This window comes from Heptranchias perlo, chromosome 7 (genome assembly GCF_035084215.1).
Source record: "Heptranchias perlo isolate sHepPer1 chromosome 7, sHepPer1.hap1, whole genome shotgun sequence".
Lineage (NCBI taxonomy): Eukaryota > Metazoa > Chordata > Chondrichthyes > Hexanchiformes > Hexanchidae > Heptranchias > Heptranchias perlo.
In genome coordinates, this window is record NC_090331.1 from 56,789,497 (window position 1) to 56,816,976 (window position 27,480).

General features: G+C 36.1%; 2 protein-coding genes across 17 annotated transcripts in view; both read right to left on the reverse strand.

Annotated features, from left to right (window-relative positions):
- The window catches only part of ttn.2 (titin, tandem duplicate 2), a 373,025-nt gene that overhangs the window by 275,085 nt on the left and 70,460 nt on the right, over nt 1-27,480 (reverse strand). For 15 of the 16 annotated variants that reach the window (XM_067987638.1, XM_067987647.1, XM_067987644.1 and 12 more), the window contains 4 exons: nt 24,510-24,566; nt 4,894-9,195; nt 3,616-3,894; nt 2,061-2,624 (listed from right to left, as the gene is read on the reverse strand). In XM_067987638.1, the coding sequence (XP_067843739.1) occupies nt 2,061-2,624; nt 3,616-3,894; nt 4,894-9,195; nt 24,510-24,566 (5,202 nt within the window). The remainder of the gene's footprint in view (nt 1-2,060; nt 2,625-3,615; nt 3,895-4,893; nt 9,196-24,509; nt 24,567-27,480) is intronic. The other variant, XM_067987650.1, reaches the window with a different exon arrangement.
- Nucleotides 24,878-27,427, reverse strand: LOC137323429 (myosin light chain kinase, smooth muscle-like). Its single transcript, XM_067986902.1, has 3 exons — nt 27,331-27,427; nt 25,821-26,705; nt 24,878-25,521 (listed from the first exon to the last, which is right to left on the reverse strand). Exons 1-3 carry the CDS (start codon nt 27,425-27,427, stop codon nt 24,878-24,880), a joined length of 1,626 nt encoding a protein of 541 aa, XP_067843003.1.

Below are 27,480 nucleotides of genomic sequence, written 5' to 3' on the forward strand. Positions count from 1 at the left end.
GATTTTCTATTGTAAAGTTCAATTAAATAAAAAGAGGTAAGCAAAGGATAAGAGAAACACAAAGAACCTGTTTGTCTATCACCTTCAGAATGAGACCAAAATCTTTATGTACGTTATGTAAATAACTGAATCCAAATGAAAAGAATTATGTCACAATCCTAATCGCACAATAATTTTACAGTCAGCTTGAATGTATTGAAAGAGCAGCTGACTAATTCAGGTATAGATTCCACTAATTCACATTGCTAACTTGTCCTTTTTACTCAACATCTCTCATTATACTATGGGGCAGATATTTAATCAAGGTCAATAGAATCATAGAAAATTTATGGCACTGAAGGAGGCCATTCAGCCAATCATGTCCGCGCCAGCCGAAAATGAGCAACCCAGCCTAATCCCACTTTCCGGCAATTGGTCCTTAGCCTTGTAGGTCACGGCACTTCAAGTGGATATCCAAGCACTTTTTAAATGTGATGAGGGTTTCTGCCTCTACCACCCTTTCAGGCAGTGAGTTCCAGACCCCCACCACCCTCTGTGTGAAAATTCTTTCCTCAACTCCCCTCAAATCCTTCTACCAATCACTTTAAATCTATGCCCCCTGGTTATTGACCTCTCTGCCAAGGGAAATAGGTCCTTCCTATCCACTTCATCTAGGCCCTTTATAATTTTGTACACCTCAATTAAATCACCCCTCAGCCTCCTCCGTTCCAAAGTAAACAACCCCAGCCTATCCAATCTTTCCTCATAGCTAAAATTCTCCAGTCCTGGCAACATCCTCGTAAATCTCTTCTGTACTCTCTCTAGTGCAATTACATCCTTCCTGTAACGTGGTGACCAGAACTGTTTGCGGAACTCAAGCTGTGGCTTAACTAGTGTCTTATACAGTTCTATCATAACCTCCTTGCTCTTATATTCTATGCCTCGGCTAATAAAGGGAAGTATCCCGTATGCCTTCTTAATCACCTTATCTACCTGTCCTGCTACCTTCAGGGATCTGTGGACATGCACTCCAAGGTCCCTCACTTCCTCTACATCTCTCAGTGTCCTCCCATTTATTGTGCATTCCCTTGCCTTGTTTGCACTCCTCAAATGCAATACCTCACACTTCTCTGGATTGAATTCCATTTGCCACTTTTCTGCTCACCTGACCAGTCCATTGATATCTTCCTGCAGTTTACAGCTTTCCTCCTCACTATCAACTACACGGCCAATTTTTCTATCATCTGCAAACGTCTTACTCATGCCCCCTACATTTAAGTCCAAATCATTAATATATACCACAAAAAGCAAGGGACCTAGGTCTGAGCCCTGCAGAACCCCACTGGAAACAGCCTTCCAGTCACAAAAACACCCGTTGACCATTACCCTTTGCTTCCTGCCACTGAGCCAAATTTGGATCCAACTTGCCATTTTCCCTTGGATCCCCTGGGTTGTACTTTTTTGACTGCCAGTTTTTCAAGAGACAAATTAAAAACCTTCCGGTTTTGAGAAACAGTGGATATTTAAGATAAATGACCGTTTAATTAAAATGATCATAAGGACAGATTTCACTGCATTCAAAATATATCTACTGGGTATATGTTTAGTTATTAGAAGAAAAGCATAAAATACCAATGCTCCATAAAGTGATACATATAAAGCATACTAAATTTATTAGTTCTACAGAAATTGCAATTACTTGAATATTGCATTTGACAAAATGTAAAAATATCTTTAAGTAAAGATATATAAAAAAATGGCTGAATACAGCTTCCAAAAATGATGAAAATGAGATAATCATAAATAAGAAGCAGCTGTTTTAGGAAACAGTCTTTAATCAGGATGTTTTAATCAAAGTACTATGCAATAAATATGATTACTTTTATGCAAAATATGCAAACCAAGATTAAGAAAAATATTCTTTGAATTAACAAGAATTAGGCTAACAAGAATTTAGAACTATCTAACCCGTAACAAGAAACATTGCCTCTACTAAAAGCTTTAAAAGCTATCACTAGTTTTATGTAAAGTAACCATCAGTTTTGCTTACCAGCAATTTGCAATATTATAACACTCCTTACCTTTTACTGTTAATGATGCTGAGCAAGAAACACTTCCAGCTTCATTTGAAGCTGTACATTCATAATTTCCTGCATCTTTCAGTTTGGTTTTCAAGATTTCTAGAACTGCTATCTTGTCTTCAAATTTCATTTTATAATCTTTGCTAGAGCGAAGTTCTAATCCATCTTTTTTCCATGATATTTTTACTCCTGTGTCTTCGACTACTTGACATTCAAGATGTGTACTGCTATTAATTATAGTTTGGGTAGATTCAAGGCTCCTGGCAATGTGTGGTTTGTCAAGTACTATCAGGTCAGCTGTGCAGATATCAGTGCCACAGTCATTGGTCACTTTGCAAAAATAGGTTCCTTTGTGCTGAACCTTTAAGTTATTAATTTCTAAAACACGCTTGTTGTCTTTAGTTGATATTTTGTAGTTCTCTTCATCAGTAACATCAACACCATTCTTTTGCCAAATGGTATGGATCACAGGTGATCCAGCCACTGTGCACTCAAGTCTTGCAGTTTTACCCACAAATGTCGTAACTGACTCCGGTCTAGTTATAAAGCTTGGTGGGGAAAGTTCTACAAAAGAAACATCTTAGTTAGGATTTTCATTTACTGAAGGCTTTGAGAAAGTACTCATTTAGGACTGGTATGTTGCTCTAATTTACTTAAAGAAAATAATTGTAAACAATTTTACAACACCAAGTTATAGTCCAACAATTTTTATTTGAAATCTACAAGCTTTCGGAGGCTTCCTCCGTCCTCAGGTAAATGTCACATTTACCTGAGGAAAGAGGAAGCCTCCGAAAGCTTGTAGATTTCAAATAAAAATTGTTGGACTATAACTTGGTGTTGTAAAATTGTTTACAATTGTCAACCCCAGTCCATCACCGGCATCTCCACATCATAAAGAAAATAAGAAAGACAAAAGAAAACAGATGACATTGATATTCTTAGCTGCATTTGTTGCAGCATTTAGATAGCTTACCATCAAAAAATTAAAACAGACTCATTTTCAAAACAATTTTATCTGGGTAGCAAAATTGGTTACTGTGAGGTGACTGAAGGAACATTTGAATTCAAAGTGAAATATTTTTCTTATAAAGGTGAAGTAATATATATGGAGGGACAAAAATCTTCTTGTAGTATAATTTCAAAGTTCATAAATCTTTCAAAAAATAATATTACACCAGTGAAACAGCTATAGAAACCTATTGCAGTAATTTGTTGCAATGGTTTGTTAATGCTTTAGACACATTTTGTTTCATAAGTGAAGCAGAACATTTTTGTCAGTGTAAGAAAAAGCAACAATGGTTTTATAAAAACAAAGTCTAAAAGATGGTGGGCAAAATTATTATATAGTGAAACACCTTTGCAAAATGTAAACATTTTTGATAATTAAACTGTGTAAAAATGTCAAAAAGTATATTGTTACTTTTGGAAGTGAGCAGTCATTTTGGGCAGATGTAAAGTAACTATAGATGTGAAACCATTCAAACTTTTTAAGAGCAGTCAAATTGAAAATTAATTGTTAAAATTAATCAAAACAATTAGAGCATAACCTACTTACCAGTCACGATCAATTTAGCTGTGCTGCTTACACTGCCGCTCTGGTTTGATGCTCTGCAGGTGTATTCACCACAATCAATTAGCTGAGGCTTCAAAAGTTTCAAGGTGGAGATATATTTCTCGTTCACAATGCTGTACTTTTCACTATCACGAAGTTCAGCTCTTGCTCGGAACCACTGGAACCTCACATCAGGAATAGGGTCAACCTCACATTCAAACTGAGCAGCATGTCCAACTATCACCTCCAGTAATTCAATCTTCCTCTTGAAAGATGGAGGCACTATAGATTTAAATAAAAAATATTGGATTGTAAAAAGATTGTAACAGTAAACTGTATTTTTTTAGCACAGGGCTTAGACGTGGCCCCCTGAAATTCAAGGATGGAGGAGGGAAGGGTGACAGAAACTAGCAATCCAAGGAGTGACTGTGGAGAAGAAATGATTGTTAAAAGATGTTAGCTGACCAGTAGTTGTGCTCAACGCAGTAAATGGTAACATTTCAATGAATGAAATTCAAGATTTACTGACATGTGTGGTGCCCATTGAAGCATGCAAAGTAATTGGTACATCTATGAAATGTTTTTTCCTAGAAAAAAAGTAGATGACAAAAAGGTGATATTAAGTTTTAGGAAGAAATGCAATGTTCAGTTGTCTTTTCGTTATGACAAAGTGGTGATAATGATAAAAATCTAGCAATTCCTCAAATGTGGATATGGGGATGAAAGCAATATTAAATATTCTGTTAGTAGAAACTTACAAAAACATGGCTGATGTTAATCAGTAGTTAATGTTAAAGTACAAGAGGGCAAAAGAGAATAATATATTCACAGTAAGTTTCAAACATAGCATTAAGTTTTAAAGGCTAATTATTATCTTTAAAATTATCTGCAGTGAAAGCCTGTGAAGATCGCATCAAGTCAGAATGCAAGTTTCATTTAAAATAATACATAACCTTATTAAGTTTTCTAAAGCAATATATAATCATATTATGTTTTAAAATTTGTGATGTAAAATATTTGTGAAATCAACTGAAGTGGTCTTATCAGGCTTTGACTGCATGGTATCTAGATAGACAACTAGGTAATGCAATCACTCTTTTACCTTTAAAATAAGGAAGAAAGGAAAGAAAAAAAGGAAGCGAGGAAAGGAGGGAAGGAAGGAAGGATTTAGTCATGTTAATTTATTAGCATAAACTAATACTAGAAGTTAACTATATGTTTAGTCCAATATATTAGCTTTTGAAGTTCATTTTAACAAAAATTTTATCCCCATAATCCAACCTCTTATAACAACTGTGAGTTTTGCAGAAGTAGTTGCTTTTCCAGCTTCATTCAGTGCCTCACAGACAAATTCTCCTTGATGCTCCTCTTTCTGTACTTTGTTGATTATAAGTGAGTAAGTGTCAAATTCTTGCAAACATTTGAACTCATTTTTTGAAGTGATTTGCTTCCCATTGATATACCAATTTACCTTTTTAACTTTTGTTATGACTGTGCTAAATGTTACTTTACTATCTTCATCTACAGTGATATCTATAAGCCCTTCAGTAATTACTGGATAGTCTTTGGCAATTTTTATTAGTGTTTCGCCTGGCTTTCTAGATTTAGAAACATTAGTAACTATAATTTCCTCCATTTTCTTTTCTTTTTTGAGAATTTCTGTTGGCTGGTCTACTGGGACAGGTGCTGAAGGGGCGTCTGTCGTAACTATCGCAGCACCAACATCTTTTATGTGACTCGTTACAGTCGCCACTTTTCCAACTGTCTCTACAGATTTAGATTCATGAATAAAACCCTCTGATTCAGTGGTTACTATCATTTCTTGAGTTTTTGATTTCTGAGAAATAGTTGAATCACCCAACGCTGATTTATCTGCCAGAACTGAAGTAAACAAAGTCGCATGTTGCTCTTTCATCGCCTGAGCCTCTTTACTCAAATGTATTAACAATGTTTTGTCATCCCTAACCTCTTCAGCATGCTGCATTACAATCTGCTCTGCACCAATGAAAGAATGTAAAAGAGTTTTAGACTGGCTTTTCATTTCAGCCAGATGCTTTTCCTCTTTGGACAGATGCTTCACAAATTCCCCACTGATCTCTTTTCTCATTGTAGGAGAAAACAAGGTGGTTTGCGGCTCTTTTTTGGATGGAATATCTATAACCTGTGTATGTGCTAGAGGTACTGCTTTCTTTGAGATTACAGGGTGTTCTTGTGTAATTGTGGCTTGTACTAACTCCATTGTTTGCATTTTCAGTTCAGCTGTATGCATCCCATACCTAGCCACATCCAAGGTGCTTTCAGCAATGTTAACAGTCTCAACGACAGGTGAGATCATCTCTTTGGCAGGTGTAGTGCTGATGTACAATTTTTCTAGCCTATCCGTTGGCAATGGAATTGTACCTAGCTGCTCAGCTAGCAAAGCGTGCTGCTGTTCATGAGTAATAGAATGAAAAGCAGCTGTCAATTCCCTTCTTAGGTCAGCTTTCCGAGGATATTCTCCTTCAAAGGCCAGAGTTATATCTATGGGAGGACTGGCATTAGTAATCTGGTATGTATATAAAGTGTACTTAAATTCTTTTTGAACTTTTAATTCCCTAATCTCCACCTCTTCTATGTTGCCCAATAAGATAGAAGAAAGAACACGATGCTCACTTGCTAAAGCAGATTGCAGTGCTTTCTTAATCTGTATACCTATACCTAACGTGACTGCTTTGGGAACATCAACCTTAAATGCCAGTTCTTTACGGAGTGCATCACTTTCTTGTATTACATGAGCTTGTAGTGCTTGATCTGGTTGTTTCTCTACCTTCAGAGTTGTTTGCTCTGATCTCTTGATACCTGAAGAATGTTCCTCTTTAATGAGCTGTTTTTCTTGAAGCAACATTGGAAATCTTACTGACTGTCCCTCTTGGATTCTTGCTGCAAAATCTTCTTCTGCAGCCTCTAACGTACTGGTACTTTCTATAGACATAGCCTTTTCTTTAACCTGCACAGAAACTGAAAGTAGCTTTGGTTCATATTTCTCTTCACAGGTTGCTGCACTTAGGGCTTTAAAAATGGCAACAGAACCATCTTCCACTATCTTGCTCTCTGTTACAGTACTGAACTGTTTGGCAATGTGATCCAACTTATTTATTACTGCATGTTGTTCTTTTTCATCAACGGTAAAAATCTTCTCCTTTGATATCTGCATTGGTACAGTTACAGATGGGAGATACTTTTGTGGCAGTGGCTCAGTTTTGACCTCAGACTGTAAACTTTTAATTTCCATTTCAAGGGTTTTCGTTTGTTCAGCCAACAGTTCTGTTTTCTCCTCCGCAACAGCAGCATAGCTATATGCTTTCTCAAGTTTGTTTGCTGCAATATGAGCAGCTGGTTTTTCATAAGGTAGTACACTTTCCTTATGAAGAATGCACGGAGACTCTATATAATTAGGATATAAAGTAGAAGCATGTTCTTTTGTAGATTTAATGGTGATGGTATCTTTTACATCAGATAACTGAGTTGTGTATTCGTAAGGTGTAAGGTGCTGTTCTTTGGACACTAATGAATGTAGTAATGTTGGGCTCTTTCTCATGTCAGCTTTCTCTTCTGTAGGTACTTCAAAAGTAAATGTTGTTTCTCTGGGCAGAGTGTCTTGTCCCTTAACAATCTGTAAATGCAAAGGCTTCTTTTCTTCTTTTTTTGATGTCAACGAGATTGCACTATCTAACCCAATTATTATTTCGGTATGTTCACTTGAGAGTTGTTGTTTTTCTTCTGCAGTTAAAGCAGTTTTGACAAGTTCATCTTTCATAAATGAAGCTTGTTGCACTTCAGTTTTTTGTACTTTAAATACAGATTCCTTTGGTAATGATTTCTGGCTTTCAGTAACAGACATCAAGAATGGTTTTGGTAATTCTTTTAATGACTTTGCTTCTCTTGCTGCATCTAATGGTTGTATGTCTTTTGTGATTTCATCCCTTATTTTTTTCTTCTCTGTTGCTACAGCTGTATGAACCTCCATTTTTCTTTCTTTTTGCATTTTACCTTTCTGTAACTCAGGAACCTCTAAAACAAAAAAAGCTTCTTTGGGGAGTTCTTGATGTCCCTCAACTTTGTAACTATGCAGAGAGTACTTTGGCTCTGTTTTTGACATTACTTCTTTTTCTACAACACTAAGAGTTGCAGTCTTATAGCTGGGAATTAGATGTTTATCCTCAGCCAACAATGGGTACAAGATACTTGTTTCTTGCGTCTTTGCCTTCGCAGCTGTAGTAGGCAAATCTCTAATACTAAAGATGGCTTCCTTTGAAATTACAGTTTTCTCAACTGTGGGCAAACAAAGGGCAGGGTCTGGCTGCACTTCAGTGCTTGATAATTCAAATAATGGTGGACTTTTAATTGGTTCATAATGTTGCTCTATAAAGCCTAGATTCTCTTGTGTAGTTTGGGTATGCATTATTATCTGCTTCTTTCCTGTAATTGCTGCTTCTGCAGCAGAGACAGCCACATCATGCAACATGCCTGCCTGTTCACTGTGCACAGAATGCTTATCTTCAGAGGCTATTGTATACACCAATTGATCTCTGTCCTGTAATTCAGCCTGAGCATCACCAGGTAATTTTACCATGAATAAACGTGACTCTGTGGCGTGATCACTTACAGATTTTTTGTATGTCTTAGTGTGGTGCTTTGGAACTACTTCCTGCTTTGTATGCTCGATAGTACCAGAAGTATCACTGAATACAATTAGCTCTGCAGTGCAAGTTGTCTCTCCAAATGGGTTAAATGCTTTGCAGGAATACAAGCCACTATCCTCTTTCTGTGCATTATTAATAGTTAATGAACCAAAGCCATCAGGATTGTAACTAAGGTTGCAGTGCACACTCTGATGAATCTGGTAATTTCCCCTATACCAAAGTACCTCTGGCATTGGTTCTGCCATCACTGCATACTCAAATTTAGCAGACAGCCCTTTTGGGCACTGCAAAGATTTAAGCTGTTTGAAAAAATGTGGTGGTTGACCCCTAGGTGTATATATGCTTTCTGCGTGTATCATTGTCACAGCTTCCTTTGACAGCGCCTCTTTACTTAACTTTTTTTCTGGTAGTTTTGCAACTGGAGGTTTTGCAGTTGATTTCCTAAACCCTCCCATACCTTCCTTTGGTTTGATCTTCAGATATGCACTACATGAAGTCTCTCCAAGTACATTAGTAGCTGAGCAGGAATATTCTCCCTCATCTGTAAATTTTGTATAAGGTATAATTAGACTATATTCATCCCTATCATAAACAAACTTGTAATTTGATGAAGGAGTCAATTTTTTACTGTTATAAAACCACTGAATAGAGGGTTTTGGGAATCCAGTAATAGTGACAGAGAATTTAGCTACATCTTCCACAACTACCTCAATACTAGAAATTTGTTTGATGAATACTGGCACTGCTTTTAAAGGCTTAGCATCAGTTTTTATGTCCGAAATACTAGAAAGAACTGTTGTTTCAGGCTTGAGTTCAAATGTTTTGTCTGACACATGAAGGTCACTGCTGTAGAAATCTTCCCTCTTATCTTCAGCAGCGATGGTAACAGAGCTAGAAAATTCTGTATAAGAAATAAGATGGTTACATTTAGAAAGCATGTTGATTGTGAGAGATGCTTCTTAATACTGGAAACTGAAAAAAATCGCAAAAATTAGTAGTATAACTTTGTGTGCTAAACTCTTTTTGGTTCAAAAGATTCTATAATGGCCTTCTTCAAATATTTATCTTCAATCTATACATGTAATGGAATCCACTGATTGTGAATAGAATTATGTTGGACAAAGGGAGGAAAAATGTTGCCTAAAGCTACTCTTATCATCACACTAGCAACTTAAAAAACCCAACTTTATATTTCAAGTTAAAACTGAACTATTTAACATAATAATAATTGAGATTTGTGTGTCTTCTGAAGAACCAGAGTAATTATTTACAAATGAAAAGATTTAAAGTCAGATCTAGATCCTCCATTTCTTATTCAAAGTGAGTAAAAAGGAACTCTGTAGATTGAGGTTTGCTAGTGGTGGAATGGCATCTTGCAATGGGAACATTACTGAAATTCAACTCTAGGACAGTCATGCTGGTGTTATTTATTGCTATGCAAAAAAGTATTGCATGCTACAAATTTGTAGGCTTGAGAGGAATTTCTAATATAACCTTTATTCCATCACTGAAGTACATATTTTTCAATCAAATAAATCAGATTTGAACATTAAGTTGTACCACAAGCAAGCTACAAGAAACATGCATTGCTACTTTTACCTTAGTAATAGCACAATCAGTACTATAATTTCCATAGTGTGCTAAGTTTCAGGCTAAAAAATAACAAAGGTATCATTTGTGAACCATGCCAATCTACTGGTAACCCAATGTTGCCAAACTATGTCTGGCTAAACCAATATCTAACCTTGCTTTACTTGGTTAAAAACAATTTACTATGCAGGGACTGCTCCAGTGGTTCAGAAGATAAATGCAACATTTGTATACCACTGTGCCATACAGAACAGACAGATCCCAGCTTCAATCCTTGATTTATGCAGAGTTAGCTTCTCTTAATTGGGTAGCAATGAGATGCCAAAATTGGCTTCAGCATCTCCAGGCTACGGCAAAAGAAAAACTGCCAGAATTCCTGCTCCTGATTGTTATCCAGCAATCCATATCGGAAGTATGTGTGTAGACATCAGTTAAGTGCAGAATAACATTCACTGTTTTGGCCCCACAGTCAAATAATTTACCGACACTCTCTGACCACTGTAGAATGGCCAGTTGGGCATGGTACCAGGGGGTCACTACAACCTGTGGAACTGCATCCTAGCATGAGCTACTGTCTTCAGAAGAGGAGGGATAAGCAAAAGAAAATATACCTTACATATCAATCGCATTATTACTTGACAACAAAACCAAAGGTACCAGCATCCATTAGTCTACACAGCATCAGAACACTATATAATAATACAATATATAGTAACATAAACCTGTACAGGGAATGAATGATGTCAGTGTTAAAGAGTTTCTCCTCACCAAGATGGAAGTTTTTTTTTCATTCATCATGCCTTAAATCATGTCAAATGTGGCAGATAAAACATGGAAAACAACGCATGCTTTCACACAACTATATTGTTATACTTGTGATAACATAATTGACAGAAACATTTTGATCAAAACATTCATTTGTGTTTTATGGCATGAAAGAAACTATTTTTTAAATCTTGGAATTTCAATAAATTGACCATGTACTTGTTGAATTGAAACCAGTAAAGCTTGTTCTTTACTACCAAACAAATTATATATTTTGGACAAATGTTAAACCCTCATTACAATAGAATAACTTAATTTTAAATGTAAAATTAACAAATTAGAAAGTAAATATGAAAATGACAATGATAATCAAAGATGTGACCCACAAACATACAGATGCAATTTGATTATTTGCAAACTCATTGAAGACTGAATTTCCATTGTAGCTTTCAAATTACTCTGAAATCATCTGCATTATATCATGGTCGTACTCTCTGGACCCACTGAATATAAATTTTTACTGCCCTACTTTCACAATTATGGAAACTGTTCAAAAAATTCAACTGACAGACTAGCTAATAATTCTCAGGGGGCATTAAAATCCATTGTGGCATATAGTGCACTTCCTCCAACAGCAACTGTGGTAACACATAGCAATGTGTTCTGCAGCTCCAGAAACAGTACTCTTAATTCAACACTATGCACTTCTGGCCCTGAGCAATCTCTCAAGCCTTTCTCAACTCTAAACACTAGCCCTAAAGTTAACAAATACAAAAGAGTAACAAGAAAAACACTACATAAAATTTTGAACATCTAGCCTGTGTGGCGATGTAGCACATAGGTGCACTAATGCACTATGCCACAAAGAGGCAGGATGTGGTTTGTACATGAGATTCCCAACACAAGTTTCTGATCTCAGTTGTAAAGATAACTGGAAGGCAAGTTAGGAATGCCAAACACTTTCTCATTGGTAAGATAGGAAAGCCAGGTAAAGAGTCACCTGGGCTTTGGCACTTCCTAGCTAAAAAGATCTGGGACCAGGTAGGTTCTTCCCTATTTTAGCTGAGAAATAGCGTATGCATGAGGGTCCCAAAAGGAGATAAGAAATATAAATGAATAAAAGCAGGAGTATATAATAAATAAAATCAGACTTACCAAAACTTCAAGTATCCCTCCAGATTATAGCCACAAGAAACTATCCTGTCATGTCCTTGCAGTAGTTCTGTCCTAAGGCATAGATTCCATTCAAGAACTGTGGCTTCCCCTCACAATCATGAAAGTATCCATCCTAGTCCTTCATATGACCGACCGTTAGTATCCCTTTCAGGTCCCTCTATCACAATCTCTTGGTTTTCCCTCCATAGCATCAGACAGTATCCGAATCAAACAATTCTGCATAGCTCAAAGTTAACAGGTTCCAATTTGCCATATGTGACTCAAAAAGTAGTTATATTAAAATATTAGGCAAGAAATTGCTGTTGGTGATATCAGCAGATGAATGTTTAACATGTTCATATGACATTCCTCTGTAGGGTATTTTAATTGAGGCTTTAGGCCAGTTAAAAAAAATTAGGGTAAATGACCCTGTTAAAATAACGGACAGAGGAATGTCATATAAGCACGTTAAGTGATTGGCCGCTAATATCACTAACATGAATTTCTAGCCTTATATGTTTTAAATTAAAATATTTTCTAACCCACACTTATGTCCAAATCCACCATGGTACAAAACAGGAAACAGAGCAGGTTCAATACAGAAACAACTTTAAATAATTCAGGTATGTGGCATCAGAACATACAATTTCAGGGCTTGAGTGTTTTTTAATCAAATGCACTTGTATAAATATTGAATCAAACAGGACCCTACAATGTATTATGTATTTATTATTCTGTCAAACTATATTTTTATTTCCAAATATTACAAAGTAAAATCTTAAAAGCATTCTTTGGCACAATGTATTTCTCCTTTGTTGTACTTTCCAGCTAAACTTGCACTATATAATGCTTTTTGCCACAAAAAGGTATCATTGTCCTCAAAGGGTTAACAATAAACCATTCTTTATATGTTAGCTCACATCTTCAGTTATACCAAATGTTAACAAAAATATTCAGCTACAGTATACCAAATAGGACAAATACTCTATTAATAAGATTTCAATATCTTAACTAATCTTTCAACGGAAAACAATCATGCATTTTGAATTAAATACCTTAAGAAAGCACATTAATGCCTCTATCTGATACTGAAGGATCTGTGTTTGAATGCAAACCTCTGATGAAATTAGTACCTGGGCCTCTGCATGTTGAGAAATGAGGAACTCAATCGAGTTGCCAGACACAGCTCCAAGCAGCAAAAAGGTATTGGGCCAAAGGAAAGGAAATTCAAAATGACAGAATTTTCCTACATTACTACAGCACTTTCAGTGCTTTGAAAGTGTCTTTGAAAGCAGATCACACAACTAATCAAGGAAAGTCACCTCTGAAGAAGAACATATTAGAAAAAGAATTGCAAAAATTATCAAGTACATGTAAGATGAAGATTTTGGCTAAGTTTATTTAAAAAGGGCTGTGTTAATTCAACATGGACAGGTCTTCAGTGTAACCACAACAGCACTTTATGTTTAAAGATGCCAATCAAGCCATTAACAATCAACCTGCTTGATGTAAATCTCCTCACGTTAGCAATACTTTTCAACGCCCTAGTCTTGACCCTAGCCAGGCCTTTTTATATCCCTAGTCCAAAACATTTGCTATGTTTACACTAGTTACTTTTCAGATAATATTTTGAACATAATAAAATACAGTTTCACTATTGATAAACCACTCCAAAGTAAAACTATTAGAAATTGCCAAAATTCATCTAAAAATAAACCATTTTTTCAGCAATGTCAAACAAGCAAATATAATTGTTCTTACCAATTAAATTTTCATGTTTGAATTTAGCAAATTCATAAATGTACATAAATCTAAAAAAACCTACATGCATCAAATTCTTCATTATTCAAAGCATGTCACAGGACATTCAGAAGTGATATCATGTACTGTTTTATATGTAAAGTACTTTTAAAACAGCATCTGTGACTGTATTCCCAGCTTTGTTAACAGCTTTGCACTTGTACACTCCAGCATCACGTGCTGTAACATTTGCAATGTTCAAATAATGGTGTCCTGAGTCCTTTTCCTCAATTATATAGTTGTCACCTTGAAGTACTTTGTCATCCATATACCACATTACACTAGGTTTTGGAGTACCAGTCACAAAGCATTGAAAAGATGCTAAACTACCTATAGTTGTTTTACAGTCATGGAGGGATATTACAAACTTTGGTGGGGTTTCTGTCACTTGAAATTCGAACGAACAGGTTTCAGAAGCCTCCGCTTTAAACTGAATAGTCTCCTCCTTGGCTGGCTCAGCAAATACATCAAAACTAATGTTCACACATTTCTCTCCTTTTTCTTCATTCCCCTTCTCTGTTACAGCTATGAGTTTCACCGACTTCTGAGAATCATCTCTACCTTGCTCAAATTCAAACTCAACCTCAATTTCTGAACTCTGGTTGCCACACAGCAAAGAATCACCAACAACAACATCTAATTCCTGGGGACGTTCTTGGGCACTACCCAGTGATAGAGCAGCTACAGCTCTACCACCTGTTTTTGTAAGTGCCATATTTGAATTTGTCACTGCAAGAAAACCTCTGCATGTTGTTTCTCCAACACTATTCACTGTTTTGCAACTGTACATTCCATTGTCAGAAGGACAAACATTGGTTATTTTAAGACTATGATTAGAATTATCTGTTATAATGTATTTCCTGCCATCTGAAGTTATACATGAATCATCTTTGAACCACATTACTTCAGGGGTAGGAATACCTGTCACTGTGCATTCAAAGACTGCATCGGTGTTTTCTGGAATCTCAAGATCAAAAATATGGCTAATAAATCTTGGGGGCATTTCAGTGACTTCAAAGTCAATTTTCACATCTTCATTTTCTTTTGTTATAAAGTCTACATTATGTTCATCAACAATCATCATGGGCAGGACATCCAGAGAGATAATCATGTTTTTATTGTCAGGAGTGAATTCAGGAATTGTAACAATCTTTATCTGTTTTTCAAATTCCTTCACTTCATATTCATCAAGTTCAACTTCCAGAAGAATTTCTTGAGGTGAAGGAGATCTAGATGTTTGGCCTTGCTGCACATCAAACTCTATAACATGTTGATGAGTCACTGGGGGTGGTAATGCAACTGACCTTCCATCTTGTGGTAAAACATCCACCTGAGTAATACTTTTGGCTTCTCCTATAATGTTTACAGCATTGCAAATGTATTCTCCTTCATCCTCTCTCTGCATGCTATGAATTACTAATATACACAAATCTCCTTCTCTTTCCAGTCTGGTTCTATGATTTGGTTCTAATAATGACTTTCTATACCATTTAACATCTGGAATAGGACAACCAATTACCTCAGTAATAAATGTAAGTGTGCCTCCTTCATAGATCCTTTTTCTGGCAAGAGGTTTGATAAATGCAGGTGGCATTTCATTTCCTTTTGCTTCAGCTTCTTGCGGAGGAGTTGAAAATGACTCTGATCTTTGCTCTTCAGTAGCTAGACTTACATACTCAAGAGGTGTTGTTTCAATACCCTCATCTATTGGTGTTCTGAAATATTCTGGTGGTGTATGAAACCTCTCCAGTAAAGAACCAGAAGGAGACCTTTCTACAGCATTAAGTGAAGGCAATCTTTCTGGAGGAGTCACATAGCCAGGAGATTGAGGTGGGGTATGAAATGACTCTACAGACACAGCAGATCTGCAATTTTCAGAAGCCAAGGGTGGTGTATAAAATCTTTCATTCTCTGCTACTTCATCGCTAATTGTACTGCTTATTTCAATTGACATTTCAGATTCAGGGGAAAGGGAGCGTGCCCACTCTTCACTTTGATTATAGTAGTCATAAACAGCAGCAAATGTTACTTCCTCAACCTCCATTGAGGTTATTCCAGACTCATCATAGGCAAATGCCTCATTATTTCCCTCTTCATGAACTGGTGCTTCTTCCTGTCCTGCAGTAAGGAAATACTGTGCAATGGAAAAGTTTCCACTTCCCTCATCTTTCTTAGAAATTGTTTCTACTGGATCTACATTTATGTCACAAATGGTTTTATGAGACTTTGAGTTACCACTTAACTCCACCTCTAACACATTTCCTTCTGTTTCTGCTCTATTACTTTCAGCAACTTGCTTAATTACACTTTCTGGAAATATACTATCCTCATACATTTCTCTTACAACAACACTTTTGCCTCCTTTTGGTTCTGTTTCTTCTTCCGTCTTCCAAACTTCAGATAACTTATGATTTTTATCAAGGGAACGTAGATATTGGCCAATAGAATATGTTTCCTCTAATGCTATATCTGGCACGTTTTGTCCTGTCACTTCTAAATCTGTGACCATTTTATTACTGACCTCCTTTAAAGATGAATATTTACTTGAAAATTCATCATCAAAGGAAGTCGCTAAGTCTGTGACTATTTTATTGCTTTCTTCCCTTAAAGATGACATGCTATTTGAAAATTCATCAGAAAGGGAAGTCATTGGGTCTATTACTACCTCACTGCTCTCTTCCTTTAAAGATGAATATTTATTTGAAAATTCATCATTAAAGGAAGTCGCTAAGTCGGCGACTACTTTATTGCTTTCTTCCCTTAAAGATGACATGCTACTTGAAAATTCATCAGAAAGGGAAGTCATTGGGTCTATTACTACCTCACTGCACTCTTCCTTTAAAGATGAAGCTTTACTTGAAAATTCATCTGCAGTGGAAGTCACCGAGCCTCCAGCTTCAGAAATAAAACTAGATGTTTTTTCTTTTATGCTAAATGAGGGAGAAATATCTCTGATTCCTTCATGTACTGATAATTGTCTTTGTTGCTCAATGTCTTCTCCTTGTCCCATTTTACTTAGATTTAGTAAGAAATGGCTAACAGATGACTCTTCTTCATCAGATAGCTCAGTGTCCTTCAGATGGCAAATAAAGCTATGCACTACAGGTTCTATTGTAAGATTAGATATACTCTGTGCTTCTCCATCTTTATTTTTAGCAACACATTTATAGTTCCCTACATCAGATGCTGAAACACTATCAATATATAATCTATACTTTCCTCCGCACTCTTCAAATCGGTGCTTGCTACTATCACAAGTTAAAACTCTGTCATTTTGGATCCATCTAACAACAGGTGTTGGCTCTCCAGAAATTAGACATTCAAACATCACTGATTTTCCTTCTGTACAAGAAATCTTATCTAATTCTTTTATAACCTGTGGAGGTTCAGAAATTACATCAAAGGAGAATTTAAATTTATGTTTTGTAGTTTGAGAGGAGGGTTCTTGAGATGAATGCTTGGAATCAACTTCATCTACTTGAAGTAACTCTCTCCGTTCTTCATCTTGCTCTGGTGTTGGAGTCGGAGCAGTTATTTTAATTTCAACAGGAGAAGAAAGCAAAGATACACTTAAAGGACATGGTTGGGGTATTGCTACTTTTGGTAATTGTAAGGTGGATTTTATTACAGTAATTGGTGCAAAATAAAACTCAATTTCCTTTTCGACCAGCTGGTCAAGATCATCTTCTTCAGTATAGTTCTCTAGTGCTTCAGTCACATGTATATCAAATGTGTTCAAAGATTCTTCAAACAGCTCTGGCTCTGGAAAATGAAGATTTTGTTTACTGAATTGAAAATCAAAATTTGATTAATATCTTTTTGCAACATATTTTAACAAAATAAGTTCAGAAATAAAGTAAGATGAAACTTACCTTTTATTGTAAGGATGCAAGATGTTTTTGCAGTTCCATGTTGGTTGAATATTATGCATGTATATGTTCCTTCATGTTCTTTGCAAGTGCAGCCAATACTCAATGTAGATTTGCTTTCTGTGGAGTGAACATCATAATCCCTATTTCGTGGAATTGGGTTTTCATCCTTGTACCAAGTTACAGTAGGATGTGGGTCCCCATTAAATTGACATTCAAGCACACACATGTCTCCTTGCTTAATTTCAGGAGATGCAACATGATGGAAAAATACAGGTGGGCAATGTTGTCTGAGTTTAATTGTAGGAGTCTCTTGTTTTGGAGATTCTTTTGTAGCTACAAATTTCTTTTGATGTTCTTGTATTTCTGCTGGTGTCTCTTTCATTAATGAACTGAAGAAATTTGAAGTTTCCTTTTCCTCTGTTAAAGGAGAAGGTCTCACTTGGGTAGAAGGTTTAACTTTCCGTTCATTTTGCGGTGCTTTCTGACTAATTTCAGATATGCTAATCATTGGTGTCTCTCTGACTGCTGATTGATCAGATGTTCCACGGCCACCTTCCAGTTTCTCCGTCAGGAAGTCTTTCTGCATATTGTTAAAATTTTCAAGTTCTGGCTCATGATCTTCCTTAAGTTCACCCTTACAAGGAGATTCTATAATGTCTACTGGAGATTGCTTTATCAATGAGCTTACATAAGTTGAAGTTTCTTTTTCCTCTGGTAAAGGAGAAGGCTTCACTATCCATGTGGAATTCAGAACCTTTGCTTCATATCGTGATTCTTTTTGTCTGATTTTAGCTACACTAATCATCTCAGTCTGTTTTGCTGCTGATTTGGATTGGTCATACATTTCAAGACCCTCTTCAGGTTTCCCTGTTAGGAAGTCCTTTTGTACATGGGCAAAACTTCCAGGCTGATGGTCAGGAGCTGTCTCATGGTCTTCCATAAGCTCAAATTCATATGGAGATTCTTTTGCATCCATTGGCGTTTCTTTTATCAATGAACTGAAAAAGGCTGATGTGACTTTTCTATCTGGTAAAGAAGGTTGTATTATTTGGGTGGCGCTGTTAACCTTGTCTTCACAGTGTGGCTCCTTTTGGCTGATTTTAGATATGCTAGTCACTTCCATTTGTTTGACCACTGATGTGGACCTATTGGGCATTCTATGGGCATCTTCAGATTTTTCTGTTACAATGTCCCTCAGCACTCTAACAAAACTTCCAGAGAATTGGTCAGGTGTCTTGTGGCCATCCTTAACCTCAGATTTATATGGAGGTTCCCTTATTTCTGCTGCTGTTTCTTTCATTGATGAACTGACAAAGGTTGAGGTTTCTTTTTTCTCTGATATACAAGGTCTCAGTATTGAAGTGAAGTCTTTAACCTTGCTTTTGTGCTGTTCTTCTTGGCTGATTTTAAGCGCACTAATCACCTCTGTCTGTTCTGCTGACTCGGATTGATCAAGCATTTGGATTCCACGGCTATCTTCAGATTTTGCTGCTGGAAAGTCCTTCTCCACGTGAATAAAACTTTCAGGCCTTTTATCAGAAGTTGACTCATGTTTTTCATTAACCTCAAATTCATATGGAGGTTCTTTTTTTTCCACTGGAGTTTGTTTTATCAGTGTTTTGACAAAACTTGATGTTTCTATTTTTGCTGGCAAGGGAGAAGGGCTCACTGCTTGAATGGAATCTATAATCTGTCGTTCATATTGTGGTTCCTTTTGCCTGATTTTGGACATACTAATCATCTCTGTCGGCCTGACTGATGATTTAGATTGGTCAGATGTTTTATGACCACCTTCAGGTTTCTGAGTTAGTAAATCCCTTTGTATACTAATTAATCTTTCAGGCCATTGTTCCAGAGGTGTCTCATACTCCACCTGAATGTCAGATTTGTATGGAATTTCTTTTATTTCTTTTGGTGTTTCTTCCATCAAAGAACTAACAAAACTTGAGGTTTCTTTTTTCTCTGGTAAAGTAGAGGATATCAGCATCTGGGTATAATCTTTAATTTCACTTTCATATTGCTTTGATTTTTGGTTGATTTTAGACACACTTATCATCTCATGTCCTTTGGTTGCTGGTTTGGTTTGATCAATAATTCTATGGTCAAATTCAGATGGCTGTTTTAGTAAGACACTTTCAGGCCATTGGTCAAGAGGTGTCATATGGTCTTCTTTGACTTCGCCTCTACATGAGGTTTTGTTTATTTCTATTGCATTATCTTCCAATGATGTTCTGAAAAGGGCTGAGGCTTCTTTTTTCTCTGGTAAAGGAGAATACTCTCTCACTATGTCTTCTTTTTCACCGATTCTGGATACATTTATTTCTGTTGCTCTGGAATGGTCAAACATCGAATGGCCATTTTCAGTTTTCTTTGCTAGTGAGTTCTGCATACTTATCAAACTATCAGAGCACTGATCAGAAAGTGTCTCATGGTCTTCCTTAAACTCAGACTCAGTTGAAGATTCTTTTACTTCAACTGGAGTTTGTTTTATCAGTGTTTTGACAAAACTTGATGTTTCTATTTTTGCTGGCAAGGGTGAAGGGCTCACTGCTTGAATGGAATCTATAATCTGTCGTTCATATTGTGGTTCCTTTTGCCTGATTTTGGACATACTAATCATCTCTGTCAGCCTGACTGATGATTTAGATTGGTCAGATGTTTTATGACCTCCTTCAGGTTTCTGAGTTAGTAAATCCCTTTGTATACTAATTAATCTTTCAGGCCATTGTTCCAGAGGTGTCTCATACTCCACCTGAACGTCAGATTTGTATGGAATTTCTTTTATTTCTTTTGATGTTTCCTCCATCAAAGAACTAACAAAACTTGAGGTTTCTTTTTTCTCTGGTAAAGTAGAGGATATCAGCATCTGGGTATAATCTTTAATTTCACTTTCATATTGCTTTGATTTTTGGTTGATTTTAGACACACTTATCATCTCATGTCCTTTGGTTGCTGGTTTGGTTTGATCAATAATTCTATGGTCAAATTCAGATGGCTGTTTTAGTAAGACACTTTCAGGCCATTGGTCAAGAGGTGTCATATGGTCTTCTTTGACTTCGCCTCTACATGAGGTTTTGTTTATTTCTATTGCATTATCTTCCAATGATGTTCTGAAAAGGGCTGAGGCTTCTTTTTTCTCTGGTAAAGGAGAATACTCTCTCACTATGTCTTCCTTTTCACCGATTCTGGATACATTTATTTCTGTTGCTCTGGAATGGTCAAACATCGAATGGCCATTTTCAGTTTTCTTTGCTAGTGAGTTCTGCATACTTATCAAACTATCAGAGCACTGATCAGAAAGTGTCTCATGGTCTTCCTTAAACTCAGACTCAGTTGAAGATTCTTTTACTTCAACTGGAGTTTGTTTTATCAGTGTTTTGACAAAACTTGATGTTTCTATTTTTGCTGGCAAGGGTGAAGGTCTCACTGCTTGAATGGAATCTGTAATCTGTCGTTCATATTGTGGTTCCTTTTGCCTGATTTTGGACATACTAATCATCTCTGTCAGCCTGACTGATGATTTAGATTGGTCAGATGTTTTATGACCTCCTTCAGGTTTCTGAGTTAGTAAATCCCTTTGTATACTAATTAATCTTTCAGGCCATTGTTCCAGAGGTGTCTCATACTCCACCTGAACGTCAGATTTGTATGGAATTTCTTTTATTTCTTTTGATGTTTCCTCCATCAAAGAACTAACAAAACTTAAGGTTTCTTTTTTCTCTGGTAAAGTAGAGGATATCAGCATCTGGGTATAATCTTTAATTTCACTTTCATATTGCTTTGATTTTTGGTTGATTTTAGACACACTTATCATCTCATGTCCTTTGGTTGCTGGTTTGGTTTGATCAATAATTCTATGGTCAAATACAGATGGCTGTTTTAGTAAGACACTTTCAGGCCATTGGTCAAGAGGTGTCATATGGTCTTCTTTGACTTCGCCTCTACATGAGGTTTTGTTTATTTCTATTGCATTATCTTCCAATGATGTTCTGAAAAGGGCTGAGGCTTCTTTTTTCTCTGGTAAAGGAGAATACTCTCTCACTATGTCTTCCTTTTCACCGATTCTGGATACATTTATTTCTGTTGCTCGGGAATGGTCAAACATCGAATGGCCATTTTCAGTTTTCTTTGCTAGTGAGTTCTGCATACTTATCAAACTATCAGAGCACTGATCAGGAAGTGTCTCATGGTCTTCCTTAAACTCAGACTCAGTTGAAGATTCTTTTACTTCAACTGGAGTTTGTTTTATCAGTGTTCTGACAAATGTTGGGAATTCTTTTTCCTTCAATAAAATCTCTGCACACTCAACACTGTCTTTGTATTGTGCTGCTTCTTTAATTAGCTTTGTTTCTTTGACTGCTGATGTGGAAGGGTCAAACACCTCTTCAGGCCTCTTTGTTAATAACTCCCTCTGCATATTAATAAAGCCTCCAAACCATTGATCAGAAAGTCCCTGTGGTTCTTCACAAAGTTCACTCTCTGGTTCTTTTCTTGTATCATATTCTTTCTGAAAATAACATTCATCGGTTTCCTGTTCTTCTAGCCAATATTGATTTTCATGTGATTGTGCTGTTTCTTGAGATAAACCACCTTTCAGAAATTGCTCTTTTAATGACTTTATGACTTTTGTTCTGGAAGATTCTTCAATAATTTTTTCTTCAGGGGCTCTTTGTGGTTCTACTGCCTGTGAAGGAAGTCCTAATATCCGTTCCATTCGATGTTGAAATTCAGGAGACTCTTTCTGGAAATATTCAACAGGAGACTCTGCCTGTTCTTGCACAAAATAAGATTTACTCTGTTCATAATTCATGAGATCAAGGTCTCCCACACTTCTGCTGCGCTCTCTGTCTAAATAAGCATTACTGTACTTTAGATTGTCTTCAACTGATACTGTACCTAGGTCAAATGAAGCTTCAGAGAGTGCAAGAGAAAATCTTTTTTTCCTTTTAGCTTCACGTAAAAGCTGCAGTTTAATTTTGATGTCTTCATCAATCAAACTATCCTTGTCTAGAATCCTCCCATATAACCTAGGTGACTGCATTTTTGCAGAGCCATCAAAAAACAGATCATGTTTTGTTGCTGCGGATGTCCTTTCAAAATACATTGTACGCATCAGTCTGCTTTTAGAATGTGACTGTTTACACAAAGCTCCTCGAACCTCATATTTCTTATCAAAGGGAGACCCAACATGTCTGAGATCAACTTTAAGTCTTGCTTCCCGTTTCTTAACTAAAGAGTAGATACTTTTGTGAACCATCTCTGATCTCTTCACAAAGCTCAGATAGTTTGCATTTTGCTCCTCTTTAAGTGCAACAAGTAAAGATGCAGTTGATTCTCCTGAGCCCTCAGAGTTTATTGCAAATATTTTGTAACTCCCTGAATCTTTCTCTTCTACATTATTGATTTCCAAACTTGAGCTATGAATGTGCCTTGTGCTTTCAGTTTTAATAATCCTTCTTGAATCTTTACGTATAGGTCTGTTGTTATGAAACCATGCAACTTTTGGTGCTGGACTGGCAACCAGTTTACATTTAAAAGCAGCTTGATCTCCTTCCATTACAGATTTGAATTTTAGCTTTTCAGTGAAAGATGGTCTGAAATTCTCAGACCAGGAACTTATAGAAGATGTTCTGCTTGCACAACGATCAGCAGAAACAAGTCCCTGATCTAAATAATCTTCAGCGTCCGAAAAAGCATCCCGCAGGTTTTCTCTATTTTCCAAACATTCGTTCCCATCACCAAAAAATAACTCTGCAAAAAAAAGAAAAATAATTTGTGTGAAGTTTCTTCAAAATCACTTCAAAACATTTTAAGAATTAAATTTAGTACAAATCTGAAACATAATGAAATGACAAACTTAAAGCATCAGCTTTTTTCACAAAAACTATAAAAAATTCACTCACCATATTTGTTCGAATAAACGCAAGACCATTTTCTTTTTAAAGATTCTGAGCAGGAAAATCGCTCGTTCTTTGTTCCTTCTTCAGACTGTAGCAATTTCTTCTCAAAAATCATATCAGAATGTATATTTTGAAAAAAGCATAAAGTGATCTCATGACAGAATTTTGTTATTTTTTAAATGTGAAATCTGTCCCTGTAATGGTTTGGGGGTATCTAGGTTATTACAAGTGCTTACCTGACTTGCAGACAGCAGAATAAACGCCCTTTCTGATCCTTTCGATAGTAGATAAATTTTTCAGCCAGTTTGATAGGTATAATTTTTAGAATTTTAATAAATATAGATAGAAATAAATTCATCCATAACTGTAATCCTTCATAAATTGCATGAGAAGGCGTTTATTCGAACTAATACAGTTGCTAGATTCATAGTGTTATGCAAAAAAAAGCCAACAAACATGAACACATACTGCTATCTGCAAGCCAGTGTAAATACATGAAGATAGATTGATGTCATGTAAATGGAAGAAAATAAATGCACAAATGGAAAATATTCTGATCAAATATCCTTTAACAAAATATTGCCTGCAAGTTCTTTAAGTACCAGGTGCAATTCTTATTGTAAAGCTTATTGGGAATTCAGAAATACATAAGACTGACAAAAACCTACTGACTCAAGTAATCATAAAATATTAAAATATATCTCTGGGATTCAGTCATTAAACAATAAATATCTGAGAGTTCATTTAAACACTTCTTATTATATCCTTTATATTAAGATACAACATGTATCTCTACGTATTCCTTTTGCAGTGTATCAATTATGATAATGAGCACTTCCAAATTGAAATTCAGCTGAAATATGAGGAACTAATACTGGTAAAAAGAAAAGTTGCCTGTAAAATAAATATTGATGTTAAAGGATTTTTTTTGTTTACATCACAATGAGAATGATGACAACAACCCTGATTTGTAAACAAATCAGACTGACACAGACAACATGCGATTTTTGACATTTTATAATAAAGCACAACTTATCAAGATTGCAAAATATCAAAGTACGTGGATGTAGTTGGGTCTTAGCATTTTCATACAGAATTAAACAAATTTTATCAAATAATAATAAAAACATTACCTCTCACTTCCATTTCGATTTGCTGTTCAATCTTCTTTTGAATCTCCTTTTCTATAGCTGCATGAAAATTAATAATGTTGAACATAATTGCAGAAATGTAGCACTATTGTTCCAATTCATATGTACAAAATGCAAAAAGAAATAATAAAACTAGGAATACATGAAATATGCAAAAACCATACAAAACATACATGCAATAAAGTTAAAATGCAGTTGCTGATTGAGATTTTCAGAAGGCTTTACCAAGCAACTGGTTGATTGAATCACAAAGCTAATTCAGAAAATCCATGATTTTGTACAAAAATGACTCATTCTCCGTTTCGCTCTGTATCAAAATATCAAACATGCCTCAACATGCCTAATCTGATTTAAGAAAAAAGGAGTGCAGTAATCCACATGGCAAAAAGATGACTTTCCACAAAGAATCTTTCCATGAGCTGTGCCGAGATGCATGATAGAGTCACATTGGGAAGGACCAAAGCATGCAATTGCCAACCTGTCACTCTAAGTAGAGTGTTGCACGCTGTTTCTCCAGCAGAATTAACCGCTTTGCATGTATAAGTACCACTGTAACTCTGGCTGACTTTCTGTAACTTTAAACTGCATAGCATTCCATCATGTTTTATGGAACACAGTGAAGATTCTTCAACTATGCGTTGGTTGCACAGCCAAAGCACACAAGGCGATGGTACACCTTTTACAATGCAAAACAGTAAAACATCTTCTCCATCGTGTACAATGGTTTCTGAAGGCAGCTTTTCTAAGAACGCCGGTGCTATGGCTCCAGTGTCTATCAATTCATCACAGGGCACTACGTCAGGATAGTAGTCTCGGCTTCGGGGCTTCTCTGTTCCAGTTGGTCTTTTGGTTGAAGACGGTGGTGGACTTGATGGTTTCTTTCGTACTTCTGATTTGCTATCAGATGTGATATGTGGCCTTTTTTCAGTTTTACTGCTATCTGAACTGCTATCAGTGAAAATTTTTGCACCTGTTTTGGGTTTTGCTTCTTCAGCTATGCAAGAATAAAATTAGGATAAGTGTTAACTGATTTAGCAATTTCAGCAAAGTAAATACTTGTAAAATATATAACAGCAAGAATTAATGTTTGCAATACTTCATGCAGACTGGTGTGATGAAATGTCCAGTGTTAAGGTTTGTATAAATCACTAGCTAAACATTTAAAATAAAACATATTACTCTTAATAGGTAAATTTAGGATCTTCTTAAAAAGAAACTAAACTTATTTTGGAAAAGAAACAATGAAGTGAATGGATCAGGATGTTGTTTTTAAACAAAATAATAAACAACCACCTTCTACTATTAGTACGGCAGTAGTCTTCATTTCTCCACTTTCATTTCTTGCAGTACAGCTGTACTGTCCCTGATCTTCTATGTGCACATTAAGGATTGTGAGAGACATAACATTTCCATTTTGAGAAATCTTCAGTTTTTCTGATTCTTCCAGTCTTCTACCTCTGTGACTCCATATGACCTCTGGAAAAGATTCCCCTCTAAAAGAACAGATGAACTGTGCCATCTGACCAGCTTTCACCCTCAGATCACTAAGTTCAAGGAGAATCATGGGGACTTCAAGGATAGGTTTGGCTGCAGTAACAGTTATTTCAGCTTCACATTTAGCCTCACCATGAGGATTTACAGCTTTACATCTATAAATTCCTGTGTCCTCTTCTTGAACATTTTGTATAATTATTTCAGATGATGTTAAAACTTCAGCTTCTGTTATAGTTACAATTTTTATTCTCTTAACTTCCACAACTTCTTGATTTTCTCTATACCATGTTATTTCAGGTCTTGGGAACGCTAGAATTTGACATTTTAGGGATGTAGTTTCACCTAACAGAACTGCGACATTATTCATATCTTGTAGGATTTTCGGCGAACTTTGAGAGCCACTTCTGATTGTTTCTGTCTTGGCAACTTTTTGGGATTCTTCCCATCTTTCAGAAGAAACTGTCTTGCTAGATGAACTCGTGGAAATACTTTCAAACATCTGAACATCGTATGTATGTTTTTGCTGTAAACTGATTTCCTTTGCATAGTTCTTTGTATGCTTTAAGGTCACAGGGGACTCCACATGCATTTCTGATACCTCAAAAGGCTTTGAAGCGATGGATTCCTCTACAGCTTTTCCAGAAGTTGTTATGCTCTGACTATCTATGCTTTGCACTTTGTAATCTGAGTAACAAAAGACAAAATATTAATCATGATATTAAATCATGACTGACAAAATAAAAAAGCAATAGTTCATGTTGTCCAAAGGGCAACCCAGCATGCTGGCCACATGCTAAAGAAGTGCAATTCACTTGACTGAGGAAAACTCCCATGTCCTTTTCCTCAAAAAATCTGCAAAATTCTATGGGAGAAAATGGCATTCATTTGAACAAAATGAAGATTTACTTCTTCTTTTGCAAATACTCAAGATGAAGATGAATGCATGTATATATATCAAGATGAAAGGCTTTCTAAATGGTGCATTAAAATGGTCAGATTTTAGAACCATGAGGTAGCATGAAGTGTGAAATCAAAAGCTAGATGAAATAATCAGTAATAAAATGTATTATTGGAAATGCTACAGTAAATAGCAGCTATCTCTTCAGAGGATAAACTGTTTGACCTTCAATTACTGTAAGTGTAGCAGTATTAGATGTTTCTCCAGCAATTTTTTTTGGCTTTGCATATATATTGCCTAGCATAAGCTGTACTTTGCTGAAACTGCTAGACCAGTTAACACTTATCCTAATTTTATTCTTGCATCAGTAATAAGGGTGGCTTTGTTCTCAGAATTATCAAAATGAAGTACCAGGTCTTTTCTTGGCTTCATTAACTGTCCATTGTGAAGCCATTTGGGTCCTTGGTTTAGGAAGACCAGAAATTATTGCATAAAATTTGGCTGCCATCCCAAAGTACACTTGCTGACTTGAAACAGACTCATTAAGGATGAGCCTTTGGG

What these genes read in the sequence shown, in the direction of transcription:
- LOC137323429 (XM_067986902.1), bottom strand. Translation starts at nt 27,427, where the DNA reads ATGGCAGCCAAATTTTATGCAATAATTTCTGGTCTTCCTAAACCAAGG. An exon ending in TGAAGCCAAGAAAAGACCTG is followed by an intron (nt 26,706 to 27,330) that starts GTACTTCATTTT and finishes TTTGTTACTCAG; the next exon opens with ATTACAAAGTGCAAAGCATA. An exon ending in TGCCGTACTAATAGTAGAAG is followed by an intron (nt 25,522 to 25,820) that starts GTGGTTGTTTAT and finishes ATTCTTGCATAG; the next exon opens with CTGAAGAAGCAAAACCCAAA.